The 27,280-nt window shown below is 42.0% G+C and overlaps 1 protein-coding gene and 1 long non-coding RNA gene across 4 annotated transcripts in view; one reads left to right on the top strand and one right to left on the bottom strand.

Annotated features, from left to right (window-relative positions):
- Positions 1-54: 54 nt before the first annotated feature.
- On the top strand, positions 55-27,280 carry LOC113244372 (uncharacterized). Of its 2 annotated transcripts, XR_008958735.1 has the most exons (4): positions 55-370; positions 830-919; positions 7,134-7,267; positions 17,487-27,280. It is a non-coding gene; the product is annotated as an uncharacterized LOC113244372 (long non-coding RNA). The 2 variants fall into 2 exon arrangements; XR_006408178.3 differs by lacking the exon at positions 830-919 and having other exon boundaries at positions 64-370; positions 17,487-18,470.
- VTCN1 (V-set domain containing T cell activation inhibitor 1) overlaps positions 20,693-27,280 on the bottom strand; it is a 54,411-nt gene continuing 47,823 nt past the window's right edge. The window contains exons 5-6 of one of the 2 annotated variants that reach the window (XM_057310339.1): positions 24,986-25,155; positions 20,693-22,373 (exon numbers count right to left, since the gene is read on the bottom strand). In XM_057310339.1, the coding sequence (XP_057166322.1) occupies positions 25,031-25,155 (125 nt within the window). In that variant the 3' untranslated portion in view covers positions 20,693-22,373; positions 24,986-25,030. The remainder of the gene's footprint in view (positions 22,374-24,985; positions 25,156-27,280) is intronic. The other variant, XM_026483653.4, reaches the window with a different exon arrangement.

Here is a 27,280-nt window from a genome sequence, read left to right as displayed (position 1 = left end):
GGAGGGACCAAACTAGGGGCCGGGGCTCGGGCGGCCGGAGGGCTCGTGCCGAAGGGAGGAAAAGAGTGAGGCTGGGAGTGAGCGGCATAGTATAGCCAGCGTCACCCTTTTACGGGGACTGTCTCTCTATCGCTGTAGTGACCAGAGAGGCCAGAGGACCCCTTAAAAAGCCGCGCTGACACGCCCCGGGGACGACCTCCTTTGCGCCCTCGGATTGGGCCCACGAACCCAGACTGGGCCTTCCCATTGGTGGGTGGCGCTGTCAGTGGGCCCCGAGCTCAGCGCACAGCTTGCTGGGAGTTGTAGGACGAGGCGTCTTCCTCGTCCCGGAGGCTTCGGGCGTGACAACGGCAGTTTCTGCTCAGCCGGTGTGAGTCCTCGAGTTCCCCTTTGGACCTCCCCAGCTTATTTTAGTTCAGGAATCCGTCAGGCCTAGCCTGCCGGCTACAAGAACTTCGTTTCCCGGGGCTAACGGCCCTGAGGCCCTGGTTCTGGGGATCCGTCTGGATGACCGTTGAACCGAGGGCTGGCCGTTGGGGAGCTCGGCTCGCGGTTCGCTGGGGCTGGAGGAGCCGTTGGTTCCCTTCGGGGCCAGGGGCGCGGAAGACCTGAGGGCTTAAGGATTTGTCACCGAGAATTCTACACTTCTGTATACCAGAAACGGAGCACGTTTGTCCCGCCGTTTTGATCATGGGGGAGGGCCCGTGACTGGTCACAGTGGGAGAGTGGAGGATGTCAAAGAGGGATGAACCCTTTGTGGGCTCACAAACTGATGGGGAAGATGGACGCGTCAGGCAGCCTTGACAGTTTCTTTGTCTCCTTCTCTAAGTATCCTTACCAGGAGTCTCCTGTTTCGGCCCTGTGGGGGCTTTGCCACACCTGGGATCTGGGACCTGCAACTCCGCAGTTTCCAGAAATGGTAACAGTTTAGCTCCTTACCCTCCACGGTTCCTCTGATTTACGGTTGCTTAAGCCTATCTACTACGCCTGATTTTTATCACCTTCCCTACTTGATTGGGACCCAAGAGGCAGCTGTTTCATTGATGTCTCCATTACTCAGCTCATGCCATAGGCACAGTGCCTGGAGCCTAAGCTTACAAAAATAGGGAAATCTGAAACACAAAATAAAACTTGACTCTAAAATATAAAAACGTTTAGAAATTGAAATATTTGGCCATTTCCAAAATATAACATGTGAATGAGTCAAATGCCACTTTTTATAATTTATTTTTAAGATTTATTTTTTTTATGAGAGAGAACGTGCATGAGCAGGCCGGGGGGAGGGGCAGAGGAAAAGGGAGAGAGAATCCTGAAACTGACTCCCCACCAAGTGCAGAGCCCAACATGGGGCTCAATCCCAGGACCCAGAGATCATGGCTGGGAGATCAGGACCCCAGGTGAAGTCAAGAGCTGGCCGCCCAGCTGACCGAGCCACCCAGGCGCCCTCAAATGCCACTTTTATATGAAAATTACATGTGATTTCTGAAAATAAATATGCCTACAAAGGTCTTAAAAGAGTCCTTACCTAGATTTCTTCAGCTTCTCCTTCTCACCTACTCCGACTCAGAATCTGTGTGTTACACTCTGGTGTGCTGGAGTAAGTCACAAAAACCGTGCGGACTTGCGTTTGCTATATATTCTTGCTCTGAACTTCACCTGATGCTCGGTGATGCTTGCTCCATCTCTTATTCATGCTCTATCACATTTCCCATGGTAGGTGTTCCAAGCTTCTCTTGTTTAAGAAGTGCTTTATAATTTACATGTGCATTATTTCACTGAATCTTCTAACTACTCTGTGAGGAAACAGTCTCAGAGAGGTCTGGTGGCCAGCCCAGGGTAACACATCTGAGACTTGAACTCCTGTCCTATGATGCCATGTTTAAGATTTGACCCTAACCTCCCTTTCCTTTCTTAGCCTCTTAAGCATCTAATCCCTTATATACTCAGCAGGTAACTGCCTTTAATTGAGTGAGAAAAGCAAGACTATCTGGAGAACTCCCTCACTTTCTACCCTAAAAATCTATGGTTTATCAGGGTGCCTAAGTGGCTCAGTGGGTTAAGCGTCTGACTCTTGATTTTGGCTCAGGTCATGATCTCAAGGTTGTGAGATCGAGTCTGGTTGTTGGGGCTCTCCCTCTGCCCTCTCCCTTACGCCCCCCCAATCTATGGTTGTCACACCTCCCATACCCATCCTGACTGCTTTTCTTCTGTTCCTCAACACCTTTGCTCTTTATTCCGGCCTCTCCTGGCTCTTCAAAACCTTGCTGCTCCTACATTTTCAATCACTCCTTTATTAGCATGTTATTTCTGCCAAGAGTTATGATCAAGTCCTAAAGGGGGAAGCAAATCCTCCCTTGATTGAGCTGGCTTTCCACTTACTGACTTTCGTGACTCTCACCCCTATATTTCTCAAAAGAGTAGTCCCACTTTCTGTGTTCATCACCATCATCACCCATTTTTTTCCTCTCTCACATAAACTAACTTCCAACTCCTCTTTCCTATTGAAACTTTTCTCTTGTAGATTACAAGTGACCAAGTCACTGGCCTTTTCTCAATATACAGTCTCTTTAGTATTCACCATTGTTACATACCTCCTCATCCTTCAGACTTACTTCCTTCTTGATTTCTGAAATGCTCTACTCTCCTGGCCTTCTGATCTCTTGGGCTGCTTCTCACACTCTCCTTCCTCACTGGTTCCCCTTTATCCTTCTTATACCCTACCTTTTCTCTCTACGTGCCCTCTTACAGCGATGATTCCCAGATCCACACTTTGTCCCCTGAGTTTTGGTCACAATATCTATTCTAAATCTGCACCCAAATGTGTCCCCATCATCTTCAGACCCACATACGTTAAACTTCATTGAACTCTTTTGCACACTAAACTGTGCTCTCTGAATTTTCCTGTTTCATTCTCTCAAGGATATCATTATTCCCCCTTCTCTCCAGCTTGAAACCTTATAGCGCTCTTGGCTTCCTTTCTCTTTTTCCATATCCAGGCAGGTACCAGTTTCTTTCCATCCCTACTGCCAACATCTTACGCATAGAATTTTAGGATGATACAGGATGCTTACCTGTAGTATTACACCCTCACCTCAGATATTGTAATAGTCTCTGAATTATCCCTGGCCTCCCATTTTTTTTTTCCCGTCAATCCTACAGTTTTTCCCAAATTAATTGGAAAAACATGGTACAAGGCAGGCTTCATTCTGAAAGTTTCAGGAGCTCCCTATCTCCATAGGATAAAATCTGGATTCCCTAATACAATAAAAAACTGGCCTTTTAGCTATCCCCCAAACATTGCCAAACACACTTTTTTGCCAGTTTGTCTGCAGAATCCTTCCTCCTTTATTATTTAAACCTACCCTTCTTTGATGTCAGGCCTGCTTTACACCACCTCCTTGAAACTCTCTTTTACTTCAGGGCTCCAGACTTGAGCTCCAGTAGCTCTTTTTCTCTTTACAGTTTGTGTTATATTGTAGCGTTGAGCATTTTTATTTAGTTTGTATGTATGCATATGTGTATACGGGTGCATGTATCTGTGTATACGCTATACACACATGCGCAAACACACTGTCTCTGTATGAAGATGAGAAACCCAGCAACCAACCCAGTGCCTAATCAGTAGACCTGTAATAAAGGCTTGTTATTGATGAGGCAGGGAATGATGTTTGCAAACAAAGGAGAATAACCAGGACTACGTGCAGCCAAGAGTTTTGTGGGCTGTGCAGACCGTAGGTGATACGGGGTGAGGTCACAGGAGAGCATTAGTTAAGGATTCTCCTTTCCTAGAATCAGTTCAGTGTTTTGTTCCATGCTCACATATTGCTTCATCTTTCTGGGGACCCCAGGCAGCAAATAGTACAGGGAAGTACAGAAGTCACAGGATAAGAGGAATGGGACTGATGAAAGCGATCAGGTCCATCAAGGTGTCTAAAGAGTTTCGGCCCACTTTGTGCCCAAGATAGAGAAAGTACCAAGGGCAGGAAGGATGGAAAGGCAGGATGACCCGTGAAGAAATCAGGCAGGTCTTGATTAGACCTAGCGATCGATTAGCCCCACCAGAGACTGAGTGAGTACATAGAAAGTGAGCCAGAGAGCTATGTCACTTACCTTTCACCACTGCACCTCTTTCTCACTCACCATCCGTCTGCTTCCTTACTTCAAAGGAAGGAGAAGCCTTACTCCTAGGATCTGTGCTCTGAAGCCCAGCCTCTTCTGCCTCTTCCCTCTCCTCTGTCTTCATCCTTTGCTTTCTGGTGGATTTTTCTTTCAACTCCTACTCATGCTTAAGTCTCCTAGCCTACACCCCTCTCTAGCTCCTGATTTCCCTTGGCCTCTTAAAAAGAATTGTCTATACTTGCTTCTCTAATTCTTCTCGCATTTTACTCCTAAACACTGGGAACTGGACTTGCCGTCACCACTCCTCTGAAAATTGCTTTTTGCAAAGTCCCCAGTAATGTCCTACGTGTTAAATCCAGTTGTTAGCGAACAGAATTTGCTGTAGTTTTATTTTGTTTTAAATAAGTTCTATGCCCATTGTGGGGCTGGAACGCATGACCTGGAAATCAAGACTCATGCCAACTGGCTCTACCAACTGAACTGGCCCATCACTCCTGCTTGTGACATTGATAAGTTTCTTCTCAAAACTTTCTCCTCCTTGGGTGCCTAGGTGGCTCAGTTGGTTAAGTGACTGCTTCAGCTCAGGTCAAGATCCTGGAGTCCTGGGATCAGGTCCCTCATTGGGCTCCCTCCCTGCTCAGCGGGGTGTCTGCTTCTCCCTCTGGCCCTCTCCCCAGTCTCTCTCTCATATAAATCAAAACAAAACAAAACAAAACCAACAAAACTTTCTCCTCCCTTGGTTGCCATACACTATTCTTGATTTTCCTTCCACTTCCTGCCCCTCTAACCACGCCTTTTCTTTCTCCCTGGAGAGCAGGACTTCTTCCAGCTGGCTCTTAAACCAGCTGGAAATTGGTAGTTCCCAGGGAACTCAGCCCTATCTTAAAAAAATCTTCATCCTCCCTTGATTGTTGTGAGATTTGGAGGTGGTGTTTCTAGAGCATTAGCCCAAGTTTGATATGGGTGCTCTTTTTACTGTTATCGTTAATAACCGCATCGTATTTCTGAATTTACTCCCTCCCTTCCATCCCCAGTATTCCTGCTTTAGTTCAAGTCATTATCATACTTTGTTTGGATTACTAATTGATGTTCCTTTTTCCGATCCATTCTCTATAATCCTGTCAGAGATCTTTCTGAAACTCCACTTCGATCGTGATCTTCAGTGGCTCTTCAGGACCTTCATTTATTCGTCAAATATTCTTTAAGCACGTGGAATGTGTTTTCCCAGAATGTCTTTGTGTCTTGCTCCCCCCTAGAATAGTCATGAGGGCAGGGGCTTTTGACTGTTGTGCCAGGATATATCATTGTATAGAACAAGCAAAAATCCCTCCTTTCATGGAAGCTCTCCTTCTAGTAGGGGCTTTCCTTAGCTCGACCTCTGTCAGCCTTGTCAATCTCATTTCTTCTACTGCCCCACCCAGACTTTTTTTGAGCGTGATTCCTAAGAGTCTTTAGTGCCATCTAGTGGAAGTAGCTTCAATAAAATGCTAGACTACTTAACTTGGACTGTGCACACTTTTGCTTATTTCGAACTGGGATGGACAAGAGAAAATTGGTTGCATTGCATTATGGAAGCTTTGCATTTTATCTAGAAATTCACTGTACCTTGAGATGTTTCTAATTGTGAGATCTAACAAGTATAAGTATTTCCTTAGAACTGATATTTTGTGTTAAATGGGCAACTCTTCAACCTTGAGAAGGTTGCGTGACTTCTCTGACAACTTGCAAGATTAAAGAAAATGAAATGGCTAGAATGGTCTGAGCTTTGGAGCTGTCCTTGTGTAACTTCTTTCAGATCAGACTGGAACTAAATGAGACATAAGTTCCATTATTACTTAACTACCCACCCTTTCAGAAAGAATTCTTTCTTTAAGATCTACTAGCTCTTCTCACTTGACTCCTAGTTAGTTACCTGACCAGATGCTCTACCCTGACGCTGAACATTCCAGCTGATATAGTCAGGAAGCTGCACCCAATCTTAATTGGTTTGGCATAAATATAAGCTATTCTTAGACTGTACTTTATTACACACTTTATTCATCTTTTTCTGTGAATTCCTTTTTTATGTTTATCAAATAATAAAGCTCATTATTAACCTTTTTTGAAATAAATGTTTCATGAAGCGCCTGATATATTAACGTATTTACTAAAAAATTAATGTGGATAAATGCTCTGTGATTACATTATCTTTTATATAAATTTATCTTCCACATAAAATATACATAAACTGGATAATAATATAAAGAAAATGGCACATTTAGAGATTGGAATTTGTACTGCATATGGTGATCATTCTTGTGATTAAAATTAGAGCAGCAGTTGTGGAGTACTCCTACTGGTGCATTAGAGAACAGATACTAAAAGGCATGTTTTAAGTGAATAAACAAACAAAAAGCAGAATCACACCTGTACACACAGAACAAACTGGTGATTGCCAGAAGGGTGGGGGGTGGGGGGATAGACAAAATGGGTGAAGGGGGGAATGGGAGATACAAGCTTCCAGTCATGGAGGGAATAAGTCACAGAAATAAAAAGCACAGCATAAGGAATGTAGTCAATGATATTGTAATCGTGTTGTGTGGTGACAGATGGTAGCTACACTTGTGGCTGAGCACAGCTTAATGGTTAAACTTGTCAAATGACTATGTTGTATACCCGAAACTAACATAATGTTATGTGTCAACTACACTCAAAAAAATTAAAAAAGGGGGGGGGCATCTGGGTGGCTCAGTTGGCTGAGTGTCTGCCTTTAGCTCAGGTCGTGATCCTAGGGTCCTGGGATGGAGCCCCACAGCAGCAGGATCCCTGCTCAGTGGGGAGTCTGCTGCTCCCACTCTCTCTGCCCCTCCCCCCACTTGTGCTTGCTCCCTCACTTGCTCTTGTCCTCTCTCTCTCTTAAATAAATAAAATCTTAAAAAAATTTTTAAAAAGCTAATAAAAAGAAAAAAGACATGTTTTGTACTCTTTATAATATTGCATTATAATTTAACTTATGCTGGTTTTTTTTTCCTTAGGCTTCTTTTGTTATTTGTATTTAATGAACACGACAACTTGCAAGATTAATCTTGAAAACTTTGATTTAGAAGAGACCCTTTGTCTGGAATACAGTTGCCCCAGATCTCTTCTTAGCTTGTTCCCTGTCAGAATGGTAAGTCTTTGAAGCCAAGGATTATTGTCTATTGTATTCTCTGTGTATTCATGACATCTAGATGCATGCCTGGCCCATAGTTGGAGCCCAATAAATATTTATTAGATGGATATATGAGAAAATTGAGGCACAGCTAGGTAAAGACATGGCCTGAGGTCACATGAAGTTTCTGGAAGAACTAGAGCATGGATCCATGTCTTCTGACTGCTACTCTGTTGAGTGGTTCAGTACAACAACCTGGTGTCTAATCAGTACAGCTTTTAGTCCAGGCACCTGTGTCCCCTGCCCTGGGCTCTTTGCTTGGAAGGACCTACTCAGGCCCCTCTCCAGTCACATCCCTACCCAGGGGACAAGGAATACTAAGTACATTATTCTGCTCCACCCCCTCCACTTTGGCCTCAGAAGTGGTCAAGCACAGCTTTTGGGGGTGGTGGAGCTTGATGGCGTTGTTGGGATGTCCTCTATTGGGTGGAAAGAGAAAAACAATATGGGCAAATGACTCTTTTTCTCCTTTTGCTCATGGCCCCTCAAATGTTAGGGGTGGGCCTAGTTCTCCCTATGTATTAAGTATTGTTTAAACCAAGAATCAACACCTATATTGTGTCAGACACTGTGCTGGGTATTTTCAAATGTATTTTCTCATTTAAATGTTATTCTTACTTAATAAGGCTCAGAAGTAACTTGCTTGAGGACCCACAACTAATCAGGTGCAGACCAAATGCATAACCAGTTTCTTCGGAAAGTGTAGAATGCTCTACATTTAACAAAACACTAATGTGTGTGTGTTACGTGTGTGTATACATATGTGTATATATAGATTTTTTTTATTGAGGAAATAATGTTTGATAAAAACATGTGACTAATTTAAAAGAATGTATATAAATAGTAAATCTCCCGTGCCACGCCCTAAGTCAGAAATTACCAGTTAACTGTTTCTTTTGTTATAAAGATACCCACATATTTTAAAACTTACCCCCAACGATTTTGAACTTTTGTATTTGGAAAACATTAGATATAAGCTAAACACAGTGGAGAGAGTGTAATGAACCTCCAAATATCTCTCATTCAGTATCATTTTTATTTCAGGTATTTCCAGAACTTTTACTTTTGTTATAATTTTTATTTGTTGGAATATTTTCAATCAAATCCCAGATATCATGTAATTTTATTAAATTATATTAAGATAACTATTTGAAAACATTTAGCTATAATGTTGGAAAATATTTTGACTTTTCATGTAGAAGTCTTGATTTTAAAATAGTATTTACAGTTAAATACCAATTTTATTTGTTTTATTCTAAAACTCCCTCCTGTATTTCAAAGAGGACTCAGATGGGAGCTGGGCATTTCATAGTGATTTCTGTGACTATAAATATAACGTATATGTGTGCAGCCTGTGTTATATCACATAGTTTTCCTCTCAGGATTCTGTGGGGCTGTGCGGGGCCACTTTCTTTTTTTTTTCTTTTCCCTTCTTTTGGAAGAGCTGTTCAAAATGGTAAGCAAATAAATGCCTTTTTTGCCTCACTTCTCTGAGTGACAGAACCTGAAAATGATGAATATAAAAGAGCAGACTGTGATTTAATATAGTGCCTTTTCTAATTCAAATGACAGCTGACTTTTCTGAGCTGAAGTGTACCCACATCTCGGTAATAGCATTTAGAGCATGAGTAGATTATAATATATCATGGCTTATAGAGAAGTCTATACATTAGTTCCAGGAATATGTCTAAGAAATATAAATAAATAATGTTCCTAGTTGCATAGAAATATGTATAATCCCCACCAACTGAGGCAAAGCCGAGTTATTTATTTCTATATTGACAGCAACTCTTTTTTTCTTAAGTACCTGTTTTCTAGATAGCATTTAAATCTGCACTGCATTTTAATAAACTCTTCATTTTCTTTTTTTCTTTTTTGCACAGTGTGCAGGATCTGAAAGCTCTTTCTCTTTTTAGTAATGAGGAGTACATGGTGTTTTCAGGAAACTCTGGTGTGATAAATCCCTTATATTCTTCAGTGTTCAGTGCCTCTCTTTTAGGCAGAGTCCCATCAGGAAAATCTCTGGAGTGATGCTGTCTGGAGGGCTGGACTGGGGGAAGGGGCTTGTAGGGAGGATGCTCCTGAATGTCTATGTGAGAGGAGCTGAGAGGCACCAATCAGCAAGGCAATCTGAGTGGAAAGAGGATTCAGAGGCTTGATTGGAAGCTGCATTTGCATAGCAAATGTCAGTATCATGTAAGTATCCAGTGTGGCTTGGTGCTGCCACTGCTCTAGACTTGCGCCACCCAACATGTGGCTTTTGAGCACTCGAAATGTGCTTAATTAATCCAAATTAGAAATGGTGTAAGTGTAAAATACATGCGGGTTTTAAAAGATTGGTAATGCAAAAGGAAGGTAAAATATCTCAGAATGTTTTATATTGATTGCATGTTGAAATGATATATATAAATATATATTTTAAAATACAGACTATTTTTTAGAGTAGTTTTAGATTCACATCAAAACTGAACATTGGGGCGCCTGGGTGGCTCAGTCAGTTAAGCATCTGCCTTCAGCTCAGGTCATGATCCCAGGGTCTTGGGATCAAATCCCACATTGCTCAGCGGGGAGCCTGCTTCTCCCTCTGCCTGAAGCTCCTCCTGCTTTTGTGCGCTGTCTCTCTCTCTGACAAAGACTTTAAAAAAAAAGAATAAACCTCTAGAAAAACAGTAATCTAAACCTTAAAAAATTTTTTCATTATTAAAAAAAAAAAAACCTGAGCAAAAAGTGCAAGGAGTTCTCATATATCCCCTCTCCTCACGCATGCACAGCCTCCCTACCACCTACATCTTGCTCCAGGGAGTTACATTTGGCATAATGAACCAATATTGATACATCATTATCACCCAAGTCCATAGTTTTCATTCACTGTTGGTGTTGTACAGTCTATAGGTTTTGACAAATGTATAATGACACGTATTCACCATTATAGTATCACACAGAGTGGTTTCACTATCCTAAACCCCCCCTGTGCTTTACTTACTCACCTCTTCCTCTCCTCAAACTCCTGGAAACCCCTGATCTTTTTACTGTCTGTCATCTTGTCCTTTCCAGAATGTCATATCGTTGGAATCATACAGTATGTAGCCTTTTCAGATTGGCTTCTTTCACTTGGTAATAGACATTTAAGTTTCCTTCACATCTTTTCATGGCTTGATAGCTTATTTCTTTTTTGCCCTTGATACTATTCCAATATGTGAATCTACCACAGTTTATTTCTCTAAAAGTGATAATATTTTAATAAAAATATATTAAATAAAATCTATTATTAAAATTTGCTTGTTCCTTTTTACTTTTGTAATGTGGCTTCTAAAATAAAATTGTGTACACTGCTTACATTAAATTTCTACTTAACAGTGCTGCTGTAGACCTTGGTAAAACGATGTTGTTGGTAGTTTATCTTCAAAACAGTCTTCTCATTCCAAGTTTTGCTGCCTCCTACAAAGAGCATTCTCCTTCTCTAAGACTTGTCCGCTTTGGGTTGGTTCCTCTCTGTTGGCCCCAAGCTACTTGGGATTGCCACGGTCCTCCCCCTACCTTTCCCAATAGAGACTTATGTTATTTAATTCATTTTGTCAGGAAGGTGACAATTGACGAATTAGGTCCTTTATCACTGCACTAGGTTCTTTGAAGCATATTAATTATGGTGTCTGTGGCCAAGTGGCTTATAATGAAAAGTTTTTTATAGAAGATCTGACACAAAGCCTTAGATTAACTTATTTTTTGTTAGAAATTTTTGAATTTATCTTACTTTACATTTATATAAGTGACTAATATGTTAATATTGTTTATAAAAGCTAATTGGTATGGGAATTCATTCAATTATAATCTGATTTATTCCTCTTTATGTTAGATCTGTTTATCTCATGCATTCTCAGTGGGAGTGATATTGTCCATAAGTGGGCAAAAATTGGTTCTTGGAGTGTGAAAATATCTTACTCCTTTTTGTTTTTTTAAAGATTTATTTATTTTAGAGAGAGAGAATGGGGGTGGGGCAGGGGCAGAGGGAGAAAAAGAATCTCAAGCAGACTTACCATTGAGCATGGAGCCCAACGCAGGGCTCAATCTCAAGACCCTGAGATCATGACCTAAGCTGAAACCAAGACACTTGCCAGACACTTATCCAACTGAGCCACCCAGGTGCCCCCCAAATTTCACTCTTTTAAGTAGAAAGCATATATATTATTTATACATTATATATATATATAAATATATATATAAAATACATATGTATATATAATACACACACATTATAAAGCCAAATATGCAATATATCTGTATATTAAAGTTTCCAGAAGAGGCAATTAGAAAAAAAGACTGGAAATGTTCCTTAGGGACTTGGTTATGAAACACATTGACAAATACTGATTTATCTGGATAAGAAAATTCCTGTAGCTTTCACATTACAGCAGAATGTTTTTATGACCAGTTAATCTTCAAAGTTTCCCAAGTAGGGAAAGGAGGAAAAAATAGAGGAAAGCTGTAGAAAGATTTACATTTACAGATTGGGGGAGAGGGAACATCTGAAGAGTGTTAGAAATCTCTACCATCAGTTGATCACCAATTATTAACATTTTGCCTCATTCATTCATTCTCTCTCTCTCTCCCTCTCCGCATCAACCCTCCCCACTACTCCCTGGATTATTTAGGTGTAAGTATGTAGATATTCATTGCACCATTTTTTCAAGTCTTTTCTAGGTGTGAACATTTTCAAAATAAAAGTTGGGGTAAAATGCCATCCTTCTCTTTACCTACTCCTATACCACGATTCTACATTGAGACCCTGTTGAACTACAATTTCTTGGTGACATGTTATCTGTCACCTTTGATCTTGTGCATATATTGCTCCCTCTGCCTAGACATATTGTGTGGCCTCCTTTTCTTCCTTTATATCCAGCCTTTGCCTGAGTAACTCTCAGAAGTCTTTTAAGGTTTTACTTCCGCTAGGAAGCCTTTCATGACCACCCAGCCCACTTAAGTCTAGGTTAACAGTCCTGCATATATTCCCTTGATTGTGATTGTCCTTATTATTGCTGTTGTCATATAATATTATACTTGCACATTGAACTTGTCTGTCTTCACTGGACTGTGAGTTCTATAAAGGCAAGGATTATGGCTTCTTTTATTCATCTTTTTTTCCTTGGCAGTTACCACAGAGCCTCACACAATATTTATTAAATAAAGCAACAATTAATTTTTCTATGAGATGCATATTTTATGTAATTCCATTTACAAGGGAAAACAAGAAAAATTAAGGAAGACACTGATGTTTTATTTAGCTTGTAAAGCTTTACTGCTGATAACAGTGTAATATCAGGTTAGACTCTTATAAATATTAAAAATAGCTCCCGGATCCCTATTATTACCCCTGTAAAACTCTTGGTGAGATGTCCCTGACAATTCTGGGAAAAATTGTTTCTTTCAGCTCTAGTAGAGCTCGGTTTCTGCCTCTATATTATAGTATTGTGGGGGGGGGGGGTAGAGTGGGGAGATACAAAGGTAGGAAGTAAGGGTGTTGTTTCTTAAGGAATTTGGAGTTTAGTGAGAGATACAGACTTAGGAGTGATACTAATAGTTTTTCCTTACATTTGTATGATTTTTTAATAGTTTAATATAATTTCACGTTAATTTATTCCTCACATAAGCCCTGGAAAGTAGCTATTATTAACCCCATTTTAAGGATGCTGCCAGTAAGAGCCAGAATGTGTTATGAAAGTAAGAGATTCTCTTCTTTATTTCCTAGACTTCAGGCATTTTCCCCATATGTGGGGTCCACTGATATTAAATGGCTAGAGCTCTACCAAATTTGGCACCCTTCCTTTTGTGTAAAATTGTGTAGGTACAACCAGGCTCCAACGTCACCCTTTACCACTAGGAGCTACTCTCTAATGAATGATATACACCAGATTGAAAAGTCCTCAAGTGAAATGTATGAGATTAGGTAAGGTCAATTGTTTTCCTTTTTTTTTTTTTTAGCTTTATTTATTTTAGTAATCTCTAATCCCAATTTGGGCTCGAACTCAAGACCCTGAGATCAAGAGTGGCATGCTCTTCTGACTGAGCCAGCCAGGCGCCCCAATCAATTGTTTTTCTAACTTAGTACATCTTTAGATATATAATTCTATATGTTTACCCAAGACAAAGGCAGTGATTGCAGCTATATAAAATATGTATGCAGTGGGAAGAGACAAGAAGGGTATGTACAGACATGGTAGTCATTATCAGGGTGGTAGATTTAGGAGTAATTTTTTTCTCTAAAAAATTAAAATGTGCCTGTAATTTTTAGAGTGTGTACATACCCAAGTTCTTTTGCATATTACTTAAGGAAAGTAAGGGTCACCTATCTTGAGTCTTAATAGATTCTCAGCTAATTTAACCCCCCAGTTGAGTAGCCATTCTCCCTGTCTTCCCATCTTCTATCAAGAACATCTCCTTCCCATCTCCTCTCAAGAAAATGCGTAGAACTCTGCCAAAATCATTGGATCAAACCAAAGCATCATGCCACATTGACTGGGAAAGTCTTGTTCCTCTGCTTCTCAGGTCTGTCACTCTTCTTTTGTGAGTTGGACCTAAGGAATTTTTGCTTTTTCCCTTCTGTTCAGGAGAGGTCAAGCTTGTATTCCCATCCACCATGTCTCAAAGGGATGGTTCAAAAATCAAAATGAAACTGGAGGCAGAAAGATTAGTTTAGAGGCTGGGCAATTATTCACTTGAGAGAAGATACTGAACTAAGGAACAATAAGGATAAAGAACACTAGAACAATAATGATATAGAGGCATTCTGGCAGTATAATTGATAAAAATTGATGACCAATTAATTAGGACTTAGGGGTCAAAGCTTTCAAAGATTGAAAGCTCTAACTTGGATGACTTAAATAGATAGTATAACTCACAAAAATGCGCTTGCTTTGGGTATGTTTAGAATGAAGTAGCTTTGGATGGAGGTGCCTGGTCAGTCGTTGGGAACATGTCTGGATTGGGAGAGAGTGATGAAAGCTGGAGATAAAAATTTGAGAGTCATTGGATTTTTGTTTGTTTGGCACCTACCAAAAAATGTATACAATCTTTTGGCCAAAGTGACCCTCTTCTTTTGGTGTAAATTATCTCTGCTCTACAATATATGTTTGAGATATTTTTACTATTTTCATAGTGTTAATAACATTGGACCACCATTCGTCAAGGGAGCAACCAAGCACATGAAGCAGAGAGAAAAGTCAAAGGAAAAGACTTCATCCCTTAGTGAACTCAGAGGGCTATCTGTGCTGTGGGGATAGGAGACTGTTGGGGTCTTCAAATGACACAAAGGAATTTAGAGATCCCATGGTCACGGCCCTTTCTGGCAGTGTAACTCCAGAAGGTTTTCTTGCGTTTTTTGTTTGTGGTCTATTTGTTTTTAAATCACAATTTGGGCCCTAATGCAAAAAAAAAAAAAACAAAAAAAAAAACAAAAAAAAAAACAAGAGTCCTGCAGAGTCCTGGCTCTTAAAGACCACACCTATGGCCCGTCTATATTAGAGCTCTTAAAGAAAATCAGTCCCGCCTTGTGCTGCCATTTCAACTGACAAGTACTCCAATGACATATGTAGTGAGGATTGCCCTCCCTGCAATTGCTGGCACATATTCCTTTTCCTTGACTGGGCAGATGAGCATCTGGAGGGTCCTGAAAGCCCTTGGACGGAGAATGACCTAAGACTAGCCCCTGCAGGGGCACCTGGGTGGCGCAGTCGGTTAAGCGGCTGACCCTTGGTTTCAGCTCAGATTGTGATCTCAGGGTCCTGAGATCGTGCCCCATGTTGGGCTCGGTGCGGAGTTGGCTTAACACTCTCTCTCCCTTTGCCTCTCCCCCCGTGCTCGGTCTCTCTCTTTCAAAATAAAAAAATAAATCTTAAAAAAAGAAATACTAGCTCCTGAGCTTTGGGTGATCCCCTTTTTAACAAGGCCATTTCTTCAACTGGGGGCTTCCATGGCATTATAGTTACCTACTGTTCTTTTTCCGCAAATACATAGAGCATTGTTGGGGGAGAGGGTCACTTTGCACTGTAATGGCTGTGGGTGACTACTCTACTTGAATGCTTGGCCCTGCTGGGTCTAGTGCAGCTATGCTCTGCCTAAGCGTGCCACTCTTACAAGAGTGCAGAGGCTCGCCCTGCTCCTTCAAATCTGCTTGGAAGGTTTTTCCCCAAATAAGCCCTCTTTTACCTTTACATTATGTAGCACTAGGGGTAAGTGTGTTTGTGTCCCTTTTGCATGCTTTTGGCCAGCACACAGCCCTTTTCCATCTTCAAGGACTGCAAAAAGGATTTTAGTGAAAAAGAAAGAAAAAAGGAAAAGGATATTTTCTGTCCTGAGAGCCCCAGGACAGAAAAGATTGTGATCTCCCTCTAGCCCCCAGACAGCTTAGTACTCAGCAATTTAGCTTAGTCTCATGCAGCCAAACTGCCCCTATCACTCAGTTCTCCTCCTTTGAAGATTGGACCCACACTGGTTTTATTTTTCATCTTTTCATGCTCTACGGTCTTTTGTAACATTTAAAATAGTAACCTATGGTTTTGGGGAGGCCATTAGCCAATTCAGTTCCCTTAGCAGCATCCACCTGCTGAGCCATTGTGCTCCAGCCTTCAAGTATCCTCTGACCTGGTTGGAATTGGTAGCTATTTGGACAAGGCTTTCTGTTCCGTCCTAGCTGTTCAAGCATTAGACATCTATTCTTGGTCAGAAAGGAAAAAGCAAAGTTGTTCATATGTTTCCGGTTACCGTGGCATCGATGTTTATTTGCCTTGCCCCAACACATGTACTTAAGAATAGTTCGTTTTCATTAGTTCCTTCATATATGCTAGTGTTATTATGTGACTTGTGTCCCCCCCCCCCCCCAAATTTGTACGTTGAAGTCTTAACCCTCGGTATACCTCGGAATGTGACTCTTTGGAAATAGGGCCTTTAAAGAGATACTTAAGGTTAAATGAAGTCATATGGATGGGCCCTAACCCTGTATGACTGGTCCTTATAAGAAGAGGGAGAGACACGAGGGATGCACGTGTACTGAGAAAAGACTAGTAAGGACACAGTGAGAAGGTGCCATCTGCAACGCACGAAGATAGGCCTCAGGAGAACTGAAACCTGCTGACAGTATGATCTTGGATTGCCAGCCCTCAGAACTGAGAGGAAATTAGTTTCTGTTGTTTAAGCCCCCCCCCCCATCTATGGTATTTTGTTATGGCAGTTTTCTAGCAAACTCATACAGCCAGGCAATGTAGTAAGTGCTTTTCATGAATTATCTCTTTAATAGTTGCAGTTACTGAATGAGGTAGGTCCTATCGAGACAGGAACTCCCAATATAATTTTTGCCCACAGCAGGAACTCTGTTCAGAATATGCTCAGGCCTGACCCTGAAGGTGTGTAAGTAAGTAGAATACTTTGGCTTATAAATGGGTGAGGTGGAAGAGCAATTAAATGGAGCCAAACATTTTTCTGACAGGTGTGTCTCTATACTGATTATGCTTCCTCCTTGCTCACTACATTAAGGGAGAGTGGTAACACCTTCATTTACACCAGGAAAATTCTTACAAGGGTTTATTTATTGAACTGATAAGTCCCTTCTGATCATTCACTATTCATTTCTGATTTCCCCCTGTTTTGGTCTCTTTCTTACCTATCTCCAGGGACTAGCTGGGAAAACACTATTTGCATATAACTATTCTTTTTCCTTTCCTATATAGACTTGTTAAAATGGTAGGTCTCAAAGGTTATCAAAAGTTCAGGAACAGACACAAGTATACATAGAAACATGCAATGTAATATTTGAAAAAGTTAGTGGAGGTAAGGATTAATTCATAAATAGTATTGGAGAGTAATTTGAAAAAAACAGTGGTTAACTCCCTTACCTCACAGATAATACCAAAAATTAAGATGGAATAAAGTTTTAAATGCTAAGAAACATGGAAGTATTATAATGTAAAGATGAATAGTTTAACATAATCCAGGTGTGCAGAAGTTTATACTTAAACATATATAAGCAGAAGTACTAAAAGAAGAAACGAAAGTGGAAAAATCGATCGATTTGATTACATAAAACCAGTACGGTTGGTCTTGGCAGAGGAGAAGGGATCATGTGTGACCTAGTGCTCAACATTAGTGGATTCAGGGGAGAATTTACAGTAATTAAATGTGTTCTTTCCAGGTATGTTTGAGGCTGACAAGAATGAACATATAAACTGGTCTCAGAAGACATTTTGGATCAACTGGAAAAGACTTCACCTCAGCAGATCACAGCCATCTTCTGAAGTCTCAGAGGTGGTCCCGGAAGGACTGTTGGCAACACAACAAGGTGGTGTCGCCAGAGCCTGTTAGGAGAGGCTTGCAAGTCCATGGCCAGCCCCTCAGTGACCCAGGGAAGGGCTGCGGTGGGAAATGGCCCCAAGTGTGTAACTGAGGCAGCACCGCAGTCTCCTCCAGGGAGAAGAGCTGTCCTCACAGATAACTGCAAATCTGCAGGAGTAGCGAAGCTGAAAGCTCCCAATGACTCCTCGTGTTTTAATACATATAATAACATGATGGCCAATATTCATATAATATTTTCAGCCTCTGATGGTACTTTCACACATGACCAGACTCTTTCAGAAATAGTATGGGTTGTGATGATAGATTTGAGCTTGAATTCTGGTTCAACCTGTTGACTGTGTGGTCTTAGATTATTTAACCTCTCAGGACCTGTTTTCTCCTCTGTAAAATGGTGATGGTGATGGTGATGGGGCAAGGTGATACCCACCATATAGGATAAGGCTTGAATGAGAAAAAGTCCTAGTATGACATTTGACACATAGGAGACACTTGATTTCCTTTCCTTCTCTAAAGGTAGCTATTTGCATTAGTTGACCTCAAACTTCCACAATAGTCACCTATGTATAAAGGTAAATTTTTCTCTTCAAGTCTGTCTCATGTCACACAGTGGTTCTTCACTGCAGCAATGGGGGTGGAGGTAGTGATGTCTGTATTGTTAAAAAGCCCCCACACTCCCTGCCTCCAGACTTTCCTGCTGAGAATCACTGGTCTACACTTTGATATCCTAAGTATCTCTCAGTGATTTAATATTTTTGTTTGATATTTTCACTCATGGCTTTATTTCAATAAAGACTTGCCTTCATGGGAGGGCAAGACATTGAGCTAATGAAAGTGGTAGTCCATAAATTACCTGCTCGTGTGTAGCTTGGTGCCAGGAAGCATTTTCTTTCTTGGGCAGTGGGAGGTGGGGCACTTAATGGAAAGAATGGTGGAAAAACAGAGAGTTACTCAGGGCCTAGAGGCGGGTTGATTGGGCCATGTGGGAGAAAATGGATAAAAGGGAAGGGAGAGGAAACTGAAGATAATTGTCATTTTTTTCTAGATCCTCACTTGGCAGGCTGCGACTTGGCTTCTTCTGGGGCACCACTGCCTGTCAATAGAAGCTGCTATCTGTATGCGGTAACCTTGTCATACTTCTAGTCTCACCTACCCTAGGTGTGAGGCCTGGACCCACCACTGGAGTCCTATATGGCTACCTGAACCAACTCATCAAAGTCATATTAAGTACCATAAGGTCCTGGAATTGTATCTGTCAAAGCCTAAACTGTTCTCCCTAGAATGACAGATGAGTAGTTACAAATGACGTTTGGTAACTGCAAATACAGAGGGCAAAGAGAAGGGAAATGCTCTCACTTGGCTATGAACTGCTCACAGGCTAGATTAACTGAGTGTCACTTTTAGCTTGTTCTAAAGAAGGGAGATAGGACCAAGGTATTCATAAAGTTCTTATTTGAGGTGTTGTTAGAGTTTTGCGTAAGGGACCTTCAATTGAAAATGCTAAGGATACTCCTTAGGCAGGATGGTTAGATTTGAACTGAAGAGATAAGATAATGCTGAAGGTCAAGTTATGACTTTGAGAAGACACAGACATATCATTTTCTGGGGGAGCCATACCTTTCAGTAGACACAGGGGCTCCTGTAGTGATAAGTGCATAGCCCCCTTCTAGGCTGCGATTTAACTGCTTTGTCCCAGCAAACACCCATCAGGAAACAAGACTTCCTGGGTGTATCTGCTTGATCCTCTTCTAAGAGCAGTGTTCCAAGGGCTGCCTGCCTGGACCCCCATCCTTATTTTCTCATGATCTTCAAGGGAGTCCAAGTACACAACAGTGAAAACCAACAGAAAAAACAGAGCACAATTTTGTGGTAAATTGCATGCATAGACCAAAGACAAGTGTAAAATCATGTTGCGTAGAACTGCTCAGAAACAGCTTCATGGGGAAAGAATTTTTGCTGGAGGGTAGGTAGAATTTAAAGAAAGACAGGAGAGAGCATAGCTAAGGCTCTGTTTTTGTGACAGTTAATTCTCACTCATGGCTTTCATACGGGAATTCCTGGAGATGACTGACGTGGAAGAGGAAATAAGACAAAAGTCAGAAGGAGCAGGAGCTCAGGCACATGGTAAGACAGTCTGAATTAGAGCAGCCAGCTGGATGTGTGGAGACTTCACCAGCCGGAGGGAGATTGGGAATTCCATTTCATCATAGAACCGAAGCATACCACATATGCCATCAAGCAGAAGCTTTATTATGCAACAATGAACCGTGCACACCCTTTCCCCCAATTAATAAAGCACAGATTGAGGTCACTGTGCACTTAAAACAAATCTTCAAACAACCTGGGGATAGCTGGGAGCTGATACTTCACCTTGAAGTTTGACTTGTTTGGTCAAATGTGCCTTTGGCATCCGGATTCGAGCTTCCCCAAATGTTTATTCTCGTTCTTGCACTTTAGCTGATACGATACATCTGTTGTCTAATGCATCTGCCGTGTGCTCATGGACAAGGCCAAAGAATTTACCCGGGTTGGGAGTATTTATGCTTTCACAGTTTGCTTTTTCAATTTGGTTCAGCATTGGTCTCTTCTTGCAAAAGGCTGTTGGGGACCGAGCTGGAAACACAGCAGGGAAGAATTGCTCTGAAAGTCCCCTGAGAATTTGCCCTTTGGCAATTCAGTTTTCTGTAGATTTTATCCCTCTACCAACTATCAGTGCAATTTTTGGCAAGTCACATAACCTGAGGACATTACACACACTTCACCCTGGGCCTCTGGGTCTTCATCTGAAAAGTGAAAGGACTAGGAAAGGATTTTGAGGTCCTTCACCTCTAAGATTTGAGAATTTGATAATTTCTGAATAGTAAACAGATTTTTTGACACCAGAGCAATGGGTTTGTCCACCTATATGTATTCTCCCAAATGTTACCTGCCTCAAGCCACTGAGACCTTTCCCAGATGGACACGTGGCAGGCCGGCAAAGTCTATGGAGTTTCCTTAAGGAACTAGGCCCAGCCACTCCTATTCATTTATTTCTTCATTCAACGAACATTTATTGAAGACCCATTACGTGGTAGGTGCTAATCTTTAGACCTTGATCCATGGCTTTTATCCATCTTCCCTCATGCTCACTTTCTTTGACAAACCAGGCAGACAACAGTATAGGAAATGGGCATTTAATCATTCTCTTGAATGGTCAGAACTCAAAAATCAAGCTTTCTATAACAAAATGTAATACAGTCATGGTGGGTCCAAAGTGCCAGGGAGGCGGACATCAACATGTGAAAAGTATGGAAAGGCGGGTGTGAACAAAACATTCTTTTTGATCAAAGCTTTATTCCTCAGGGTCTCATTTCAAAGGTCCATTGCCCCTGCTTTCAGAAATCTCTGTGTGTTTCAAGGAGGGGACATGTTTTTGTTGCTTTCATTGGAATTGTGACTAGGCAGGGTCCTGAGATCTGAACTCAGAGCGAGAGAGCTTGAGATAGACCTCAGGCAGCTGTCATAGAACCTAATTTGTGCTGTAGAATGAAGGGAAAGAAAACCGCTGGAAATAACCCCATCAGGAATTCCTGCTTGCCTGAAACTGAGCTCTGGCTCTCTCTGCTGAGACAGCAGCCAGAGAGATAGAGGATAGTGCCTATTTGTAGGAAGCAAAAAGGTTTGTTTTCCCTCTTTTCTAGATCCCTTTCTACACCTGATATTTGGGGCTGGGTAATTCTTTGTTGTGGGTGGATAATTCCGTACATTGGAAGATGTTGAGTGGCATCCCTGGGTTCTATCCATAACGCTAGCACCCTCCCTTCTCCCCCGAGTTGTGACAACTCAGACTGTCTCCAAACATTTTCAGATGTCTGCTGTGTGCGGGGAGGGGTGTGAAAAATCACCCCGTTGAGTCCCAGTGCTCTAGGTGCTGTTGAAAGCTGAGGTTGTCGCTGTCCATGTAAGACAGAACGTAGAAGCCTGAAACCTTGTGTTGACATAATGCCGTATACAGAGATGATGAGAGGTCCTTTCCTGGACCATTCAAGGATGCACGTCATCTGAGAAATAAAATGGCATTTGTTTGTTTTAAAAAGAAGATGCTCAGATAATTTGGAAAACCAGTGTCTCCCAGCTACATGTTTTAAGTTTAAATTATGACCATGTTTCTTTAGCATTTGTCAGGTGGGAGGAGATTCCAAGGCACTTTTGGAAGCATCCTAATGAAAAGTGAATTATTTGACCCATCACTAAAATTCAGCCACCTCTGAATTGTCAAGTAGCAGCTAACTAGCAGCTTCTTACTATATCCACTGCAGTTTAATTTATGGATTATAAGATGTGGAGGTATTGCAAATCAAAACTTTGGGAACTTAGAGCAACATTACAGCAATATAAAGATTCAGAGAATAGGGAGAGGCAATATCCCATCCTCTCATTCCCTGGATGGGGTGGTGGTGGTGAGGAGGGGGTCCCTGAGGTATGGAGATCCACTTGTCTCCACTTGCAATTGACTTAGTCCTAACACATATCCAGTTCAGATGAATTATGTTCCCAGCTCTTAATATATGTCTTTGAAGATAGATTTATCTGGTTCATATTACAGTCTTCTGTGGGTTGCTTTTGGCTTTTTTTTGCTTCTTGATCTTATTTGTTCACTCCAAACTTCTAGACATGAATTCATTTCCCCCCAGAAATACAAAACTAGGTCATATCTTATGGTGAAATAGTTCTGCAGATTCCTGGGATTCTGAAAATAACAGAAATAGGATGTTCTTACAACCATTCAGCAAACATTTATAGAGAACCGATAGTCTCTGCCCCTGTATGAGGGTATCTCTTGTTCAGAGATGAGCTTGTTTTTCTGTATTTTGATGATGTTCTGTCAGTACCACATGCTACCATGGGTTGCTGGGGGAAGGGAGATGGCTTGAGTCTCTTCTTCAGGAAGGGGACCATGCTTAGAGCTAATTGGAACTGAGAGAACAACTATGAGCTGAGAGAAAGATGACTTCAGCCTGAGTGTCCAACCAACGAGTGTGTGTGACCTAAAATGTTGTGCTCAGTGTTGGTTTGCAACCCTCCCAGGAACTCCCTGGGAGTAGTCTGAAACCGTGCCCCCTTACTTATAGGGCAGGGAGAGACAGAAGAAAGAGGCAGGCCACTCCGGTTTGGTGGGTGGCAGTCTCGGTGACCAAAGGGCCCTTACACATGAGGCCTGTCCTGGGCAGCAAGAAGACGAGTAGATCCTTGTAAGTCTTAAAAGTTAATATAGGGGCCATCACTAGGTTCAGTCACATATACCATGCAAGGTGTTCTCAACACCACATCATTATCTCAAGGCTGTGTCCTTGGAGCAGCCTCTGGGAGTGAGACAGGCAAGTGGGACCCTCGTCCCAAGGACAGGGGTGGAGGTGAGGAGCCTCTGATCACCCAGGTCCAGTTCATGGGTCACCTGACAGTCATGTCTTGTCTTTTTTTTTTAAAGATTTTATTTATTTATGTGACAGAGAAACAGCCAGCGAGAGAGGGAACACAGCAGGGGGAGTGGGAGAGGAAGTAGCAGGCTCATAGCGGAGGAGCCTGATGTGGGACTTGATCCCGGAACGCCAGGATCACGCCCTGAGTGGAAGGCAGACGCTTTAACGACTGCGCTACCCAGGCGCCCCATCAATGACCTTCCCCCACAGTCCCATAATGGGTTTCACAAGCAATGATCTACTTATTTATTTTTAAAAATGGATTTAAAGTCGTAGGGAGAAAGAGGTGGAGTTGTAGCTAATCAGGTAACTGTATATGACCCACGCATACTGCATGTGGATATCGTCCCTTCCACGTATGTCATGGCTTTTTGAAAAGGCTGCAAATGGCTGCTCGAAGGGAATACAAGATAAAGATGAATAAGCCATACTTTATAGGTCAGATTATCTAGTTGCAGATATAAAAAATTCATTTACCGTGTTGTGGGGAATCAAGGAAAGAAGAAAGTGTTCCTTTTCTACTAGTGAGATCCTCAAGAGAGAGTTTCCTCAGGGAAATCTCCCTCCACTGACAACCGTGGAAGTGGGAATGGGCGTGTTTCCTTGCAAAGACTCCCTCTTGTGCACTGCACTGTTGTGTTTGGAGAACAGAGAAAGAATGAAAAGCGGATCAACAGATCTTTGCCTGCCCTACTTAACAATCTAGGCAAGGAATATACGTGCCTTTGAGACTGTAAGATATCATAAATTATTCATGCATGCCAAGGGGCTGTGGAATAAAGGGACCATCAGGAAAGTGGGCTATAAGCTGGGAAGCACTTGATTGAAATGGGTGAAGGAAGTGTGGCTTTGAATTGCCACAGAATCCAGGAGACTTCCCCTGAAGGGCCAGTGAGGGAGGGAGCAAGACCAGAGAGAAGGGCAGGCAGCTGAGAGAAGCAGGAAGCACAGGTAAAGCGGGAAGCGCTGTGACCACATGACTGAGGACCTTGACTCTGACACATTAGTGTCCAGAGAGTCACGTTAGCTTCCAGCGCGAAGGAATGCTGTGATGAAAATAGCATTTGAATCATTTTATTTTGGCATCTTAGTTCCTATCAATGGATACAGGGAGAGGAAGGAGCAAGTATAAGGTTTTAGAAGTAGTCAGGATTGTGAAATAGTGGAGGCTGGATTAGGGTCAGTCTGAGGGACAACCCAGGAAAATGCTCTGGGGCTTGGTAACAAATGGATGCCAAGGACAGAGTGGGGACAGAAATCGCTCTCAGGTTGCGAGCCTGGATGCACGGTGGCAATGCCACTGAGTCACGTGATAGTGCTGACTGGAGCTTCATGAGCTCATCTGGACACAGATTCCATTCAAGAAGAATATTCGGAAAGCAAGGTCCTACTCCAAATTGGAGCCAGAGGACTGAAGTGACAGAAGTCTCAGCAGGGGCGGGGGTAGTTGGGGAGTCATTTTTCAAGCTTCTGGTCAATAGGAGCTTTGTGGAAGGGCCAGGTGGAGGTCACTTGTGTGAGTGACTATGTGCATGTCATGATGTTTTGTAAAATAACAGTGAAATCCAGAGGAGCTATCAGGGCTAAACATCTCTTTCTCTTTCTCTTCTTGCCTTGTGGATGGATACTCGGTACATGAAAAGATGTTGGAATTTACACAAATATTCGAATTGCAGAGTTGTTTTTGCTGTAAGCACATCGATGAGATCTACACTCTTTGTTCACACATATTTACCTTTCACAAGACCAGTGGGAACAGTGCCCGCTCCCCTGGCATTATCAAATGTTTCTTTCTGAGGCTGATGCGGGAGGTTGCTTGACTCTGGTTAGGGACACAAGCACACACAGATCCAATCCCCACACCATTCTTGATCCATCTCACCTGTCGTACCAATGACTTTGCATGTTTCTGTGTGGCCAGGGCTCATTACTTTAGCATCAGGTAAGGGGAGAGAGGCAGGAGTACCCAGCTGATGGCAAAGAAAGAAGAGACACCCAGGGACGCCTTTGAGTTCAGCAGCTGTAGGTGACTCCGCCTTTTAATCTCAGAGTCTGCAAAGGGAGAGAAACAAGTTCAGGGTCACAGAGGAAAAGCTGGATGTCTTCTTCACGTGGCTGCTTGGCAAAGAAAAGTACCTGAAAAACAGAATAAGTTCTTTCTAATACAACTTCTACCCCAATTTGGGGGCAATTTTGTACCCTATTCTCCACCTCTCTGTAACTGGCTTAAAATCAGAGCTTTAGCTTTCTTCAAAGGAAGTTCCAGTCTGCTGTCCACGCCAGTGAACACTCAGCCACATGAAAAACGAGACCAATAAAGAGATTGTTCTTGCTTACCAAATAAAGAATAGGATCAGCGGTCATGGCTGGTCCTTGGTTTCAGACACATTTTTTCCCGTAGGCAGTGACCTTTACAGGTTCTGTGTCACTTGCTTCATCACACCACTACAAAGCGATGCGAAAATATTGTTCTCATTTTGAAGTCGGGAAAGGTAGAAGGGAAGAAACGAGATTACTCTTCTTTTACTCTATTTGCTTCCTAGACAATCCACTCTCATTTAGTTCATTTCAGCTTTGACACTTACTAGCTGTGTGACTTTAGGCAGGGAACTCAGCCTATTCATGCCTCAGTTTCTTCACCTAGAAAATAAAGCTAAGATAATAATGGACTTCATAGAGTTCTTACGAGGCTGTAAAGCACTTAGAACAGGACCTGGCATGTAATAAGCACTCAACAAGTACTACCTGTAACAAGCCCAGTAAGCATGACTTCCATTAAGCTGAACATCTCCAAACCTACCTCCTTAGTCTGAGCTCTGTCCTGAGTTCCACATTGGGATTTATGGTTGCTACTGTATATGTCAGTTAAAAATTATTCAGTAAATATTTTTGAGCACCTGCTGTTGGGGTTCAAAGTAAGTAACACCCTCTTCCCCAACTGAGTTCTGAACAAGGATAAGACAAAAAGAGTAAGGCAACTGGAAGACCAAAATATTACCTTTATCATTGGTTAAGTCTGATAATAAAAGATGAAGCTTGGTCTACAGGCAGATGGGCTGCAGCCCAGGCTTTCCCAGTGACAGGCAACACCAGACTGGGGCAGGCTTCCTGCTGCAAGGGGAGATTCTGCTGCTGAGCAACTGATGGCTTAGAGGAGCAGACTTTCTCAGGGTTAGCTAGAGAGAAAAGGAGAAGGAGGAGCCAAACTCTTTGTGTCTAGCTTCTCCTACTAAAGTCACTAATCAGATACATTAATTCCTCCTCCTCTGGGGAGGAGGGGAAGAAGGGAGACAAGAGAGGCTAGAAGGGTTACATTGGTGGGAATCCCTTCTCACAGAAGGAAATATGTAAAGTAGGATTGAAGGTTATAGGGAAAATGCCGTCACATGCTGGGTTATGTGCTACCCATTGGACACAATGGGCACTTTCAACTCAACATCTCCAAAACCCTCATCTTCATGTTGCTTCTTCTGTTTTAATTTTGGGTTGATAGCATTACTAAACTCCTAAGCAACCTGGGTAGAAATATCAGACCCATTTCGACTTGCTCTTTCTCTTGTCCTTCCTATTTGTGTCACCATGATGATTTTTTTCATTAGGTTTTGATTCTTCTCCTTTCCTTTCCATTGCCACTGCCCCAGTTAAAGCCCTCATAATTTCTCCCCTGACCATTGACATAGGCTCCTGACTTCAGACCTTCCTGTTCTATCAAAACCATTCTTCTCCTTCAAAGCCCAGCTTGAACTCTGCCTCATCTACTGAGGCACAGTCATAATTAACAATTCTTCCTCCTAGACACCATATCTATCTACACTGTGATTCGCTCCTCTTATGACATTTATGCTATTCACCTCAGTATTTCATGGAACTTAAAAATTGCTTTGTACATATTTGACACACAATAGATACTTGTTGAATGAATGACCTAAAGTAGCAGTAGAGTCAGAGAACACAGGATGAAAACTCTGTGGTCTCATCCAATTGTTTAAAAACATGTATGGAGTACTTACTTTGTACATGGCAAGAAGGAATTGTGTTGTTTTCTGAATTTTGAGCTATGCCCAGGTACCATATTGTATTTAGTCCTAGTACTGATACATGGGACACTTGTCCTAATGTATTCAATAAGCATGTATGGAAAAAGAATCTGCTCACTGAATAAAAGGTGTGCTCAATT

Source organism: Ursus arctos, unplaced genomic scaffold, assembly GCF_023065955.2.
Source record: "Ursus arctos isolate Adak ecotype North America unplaced genomic scaffold, UrsArc2.0 scaffold_12, whole genome shotgun sequence".
NCBI lineage: Eukaryota > Metazoa > Chordata > Mammalia > Carnivora > Ursidae > Ursus > Ursus arctos.
Note: the sequence above shows the minus strand (reverse complement) of the source record. Positions and strands in the feature narration are given on the sequence as shown.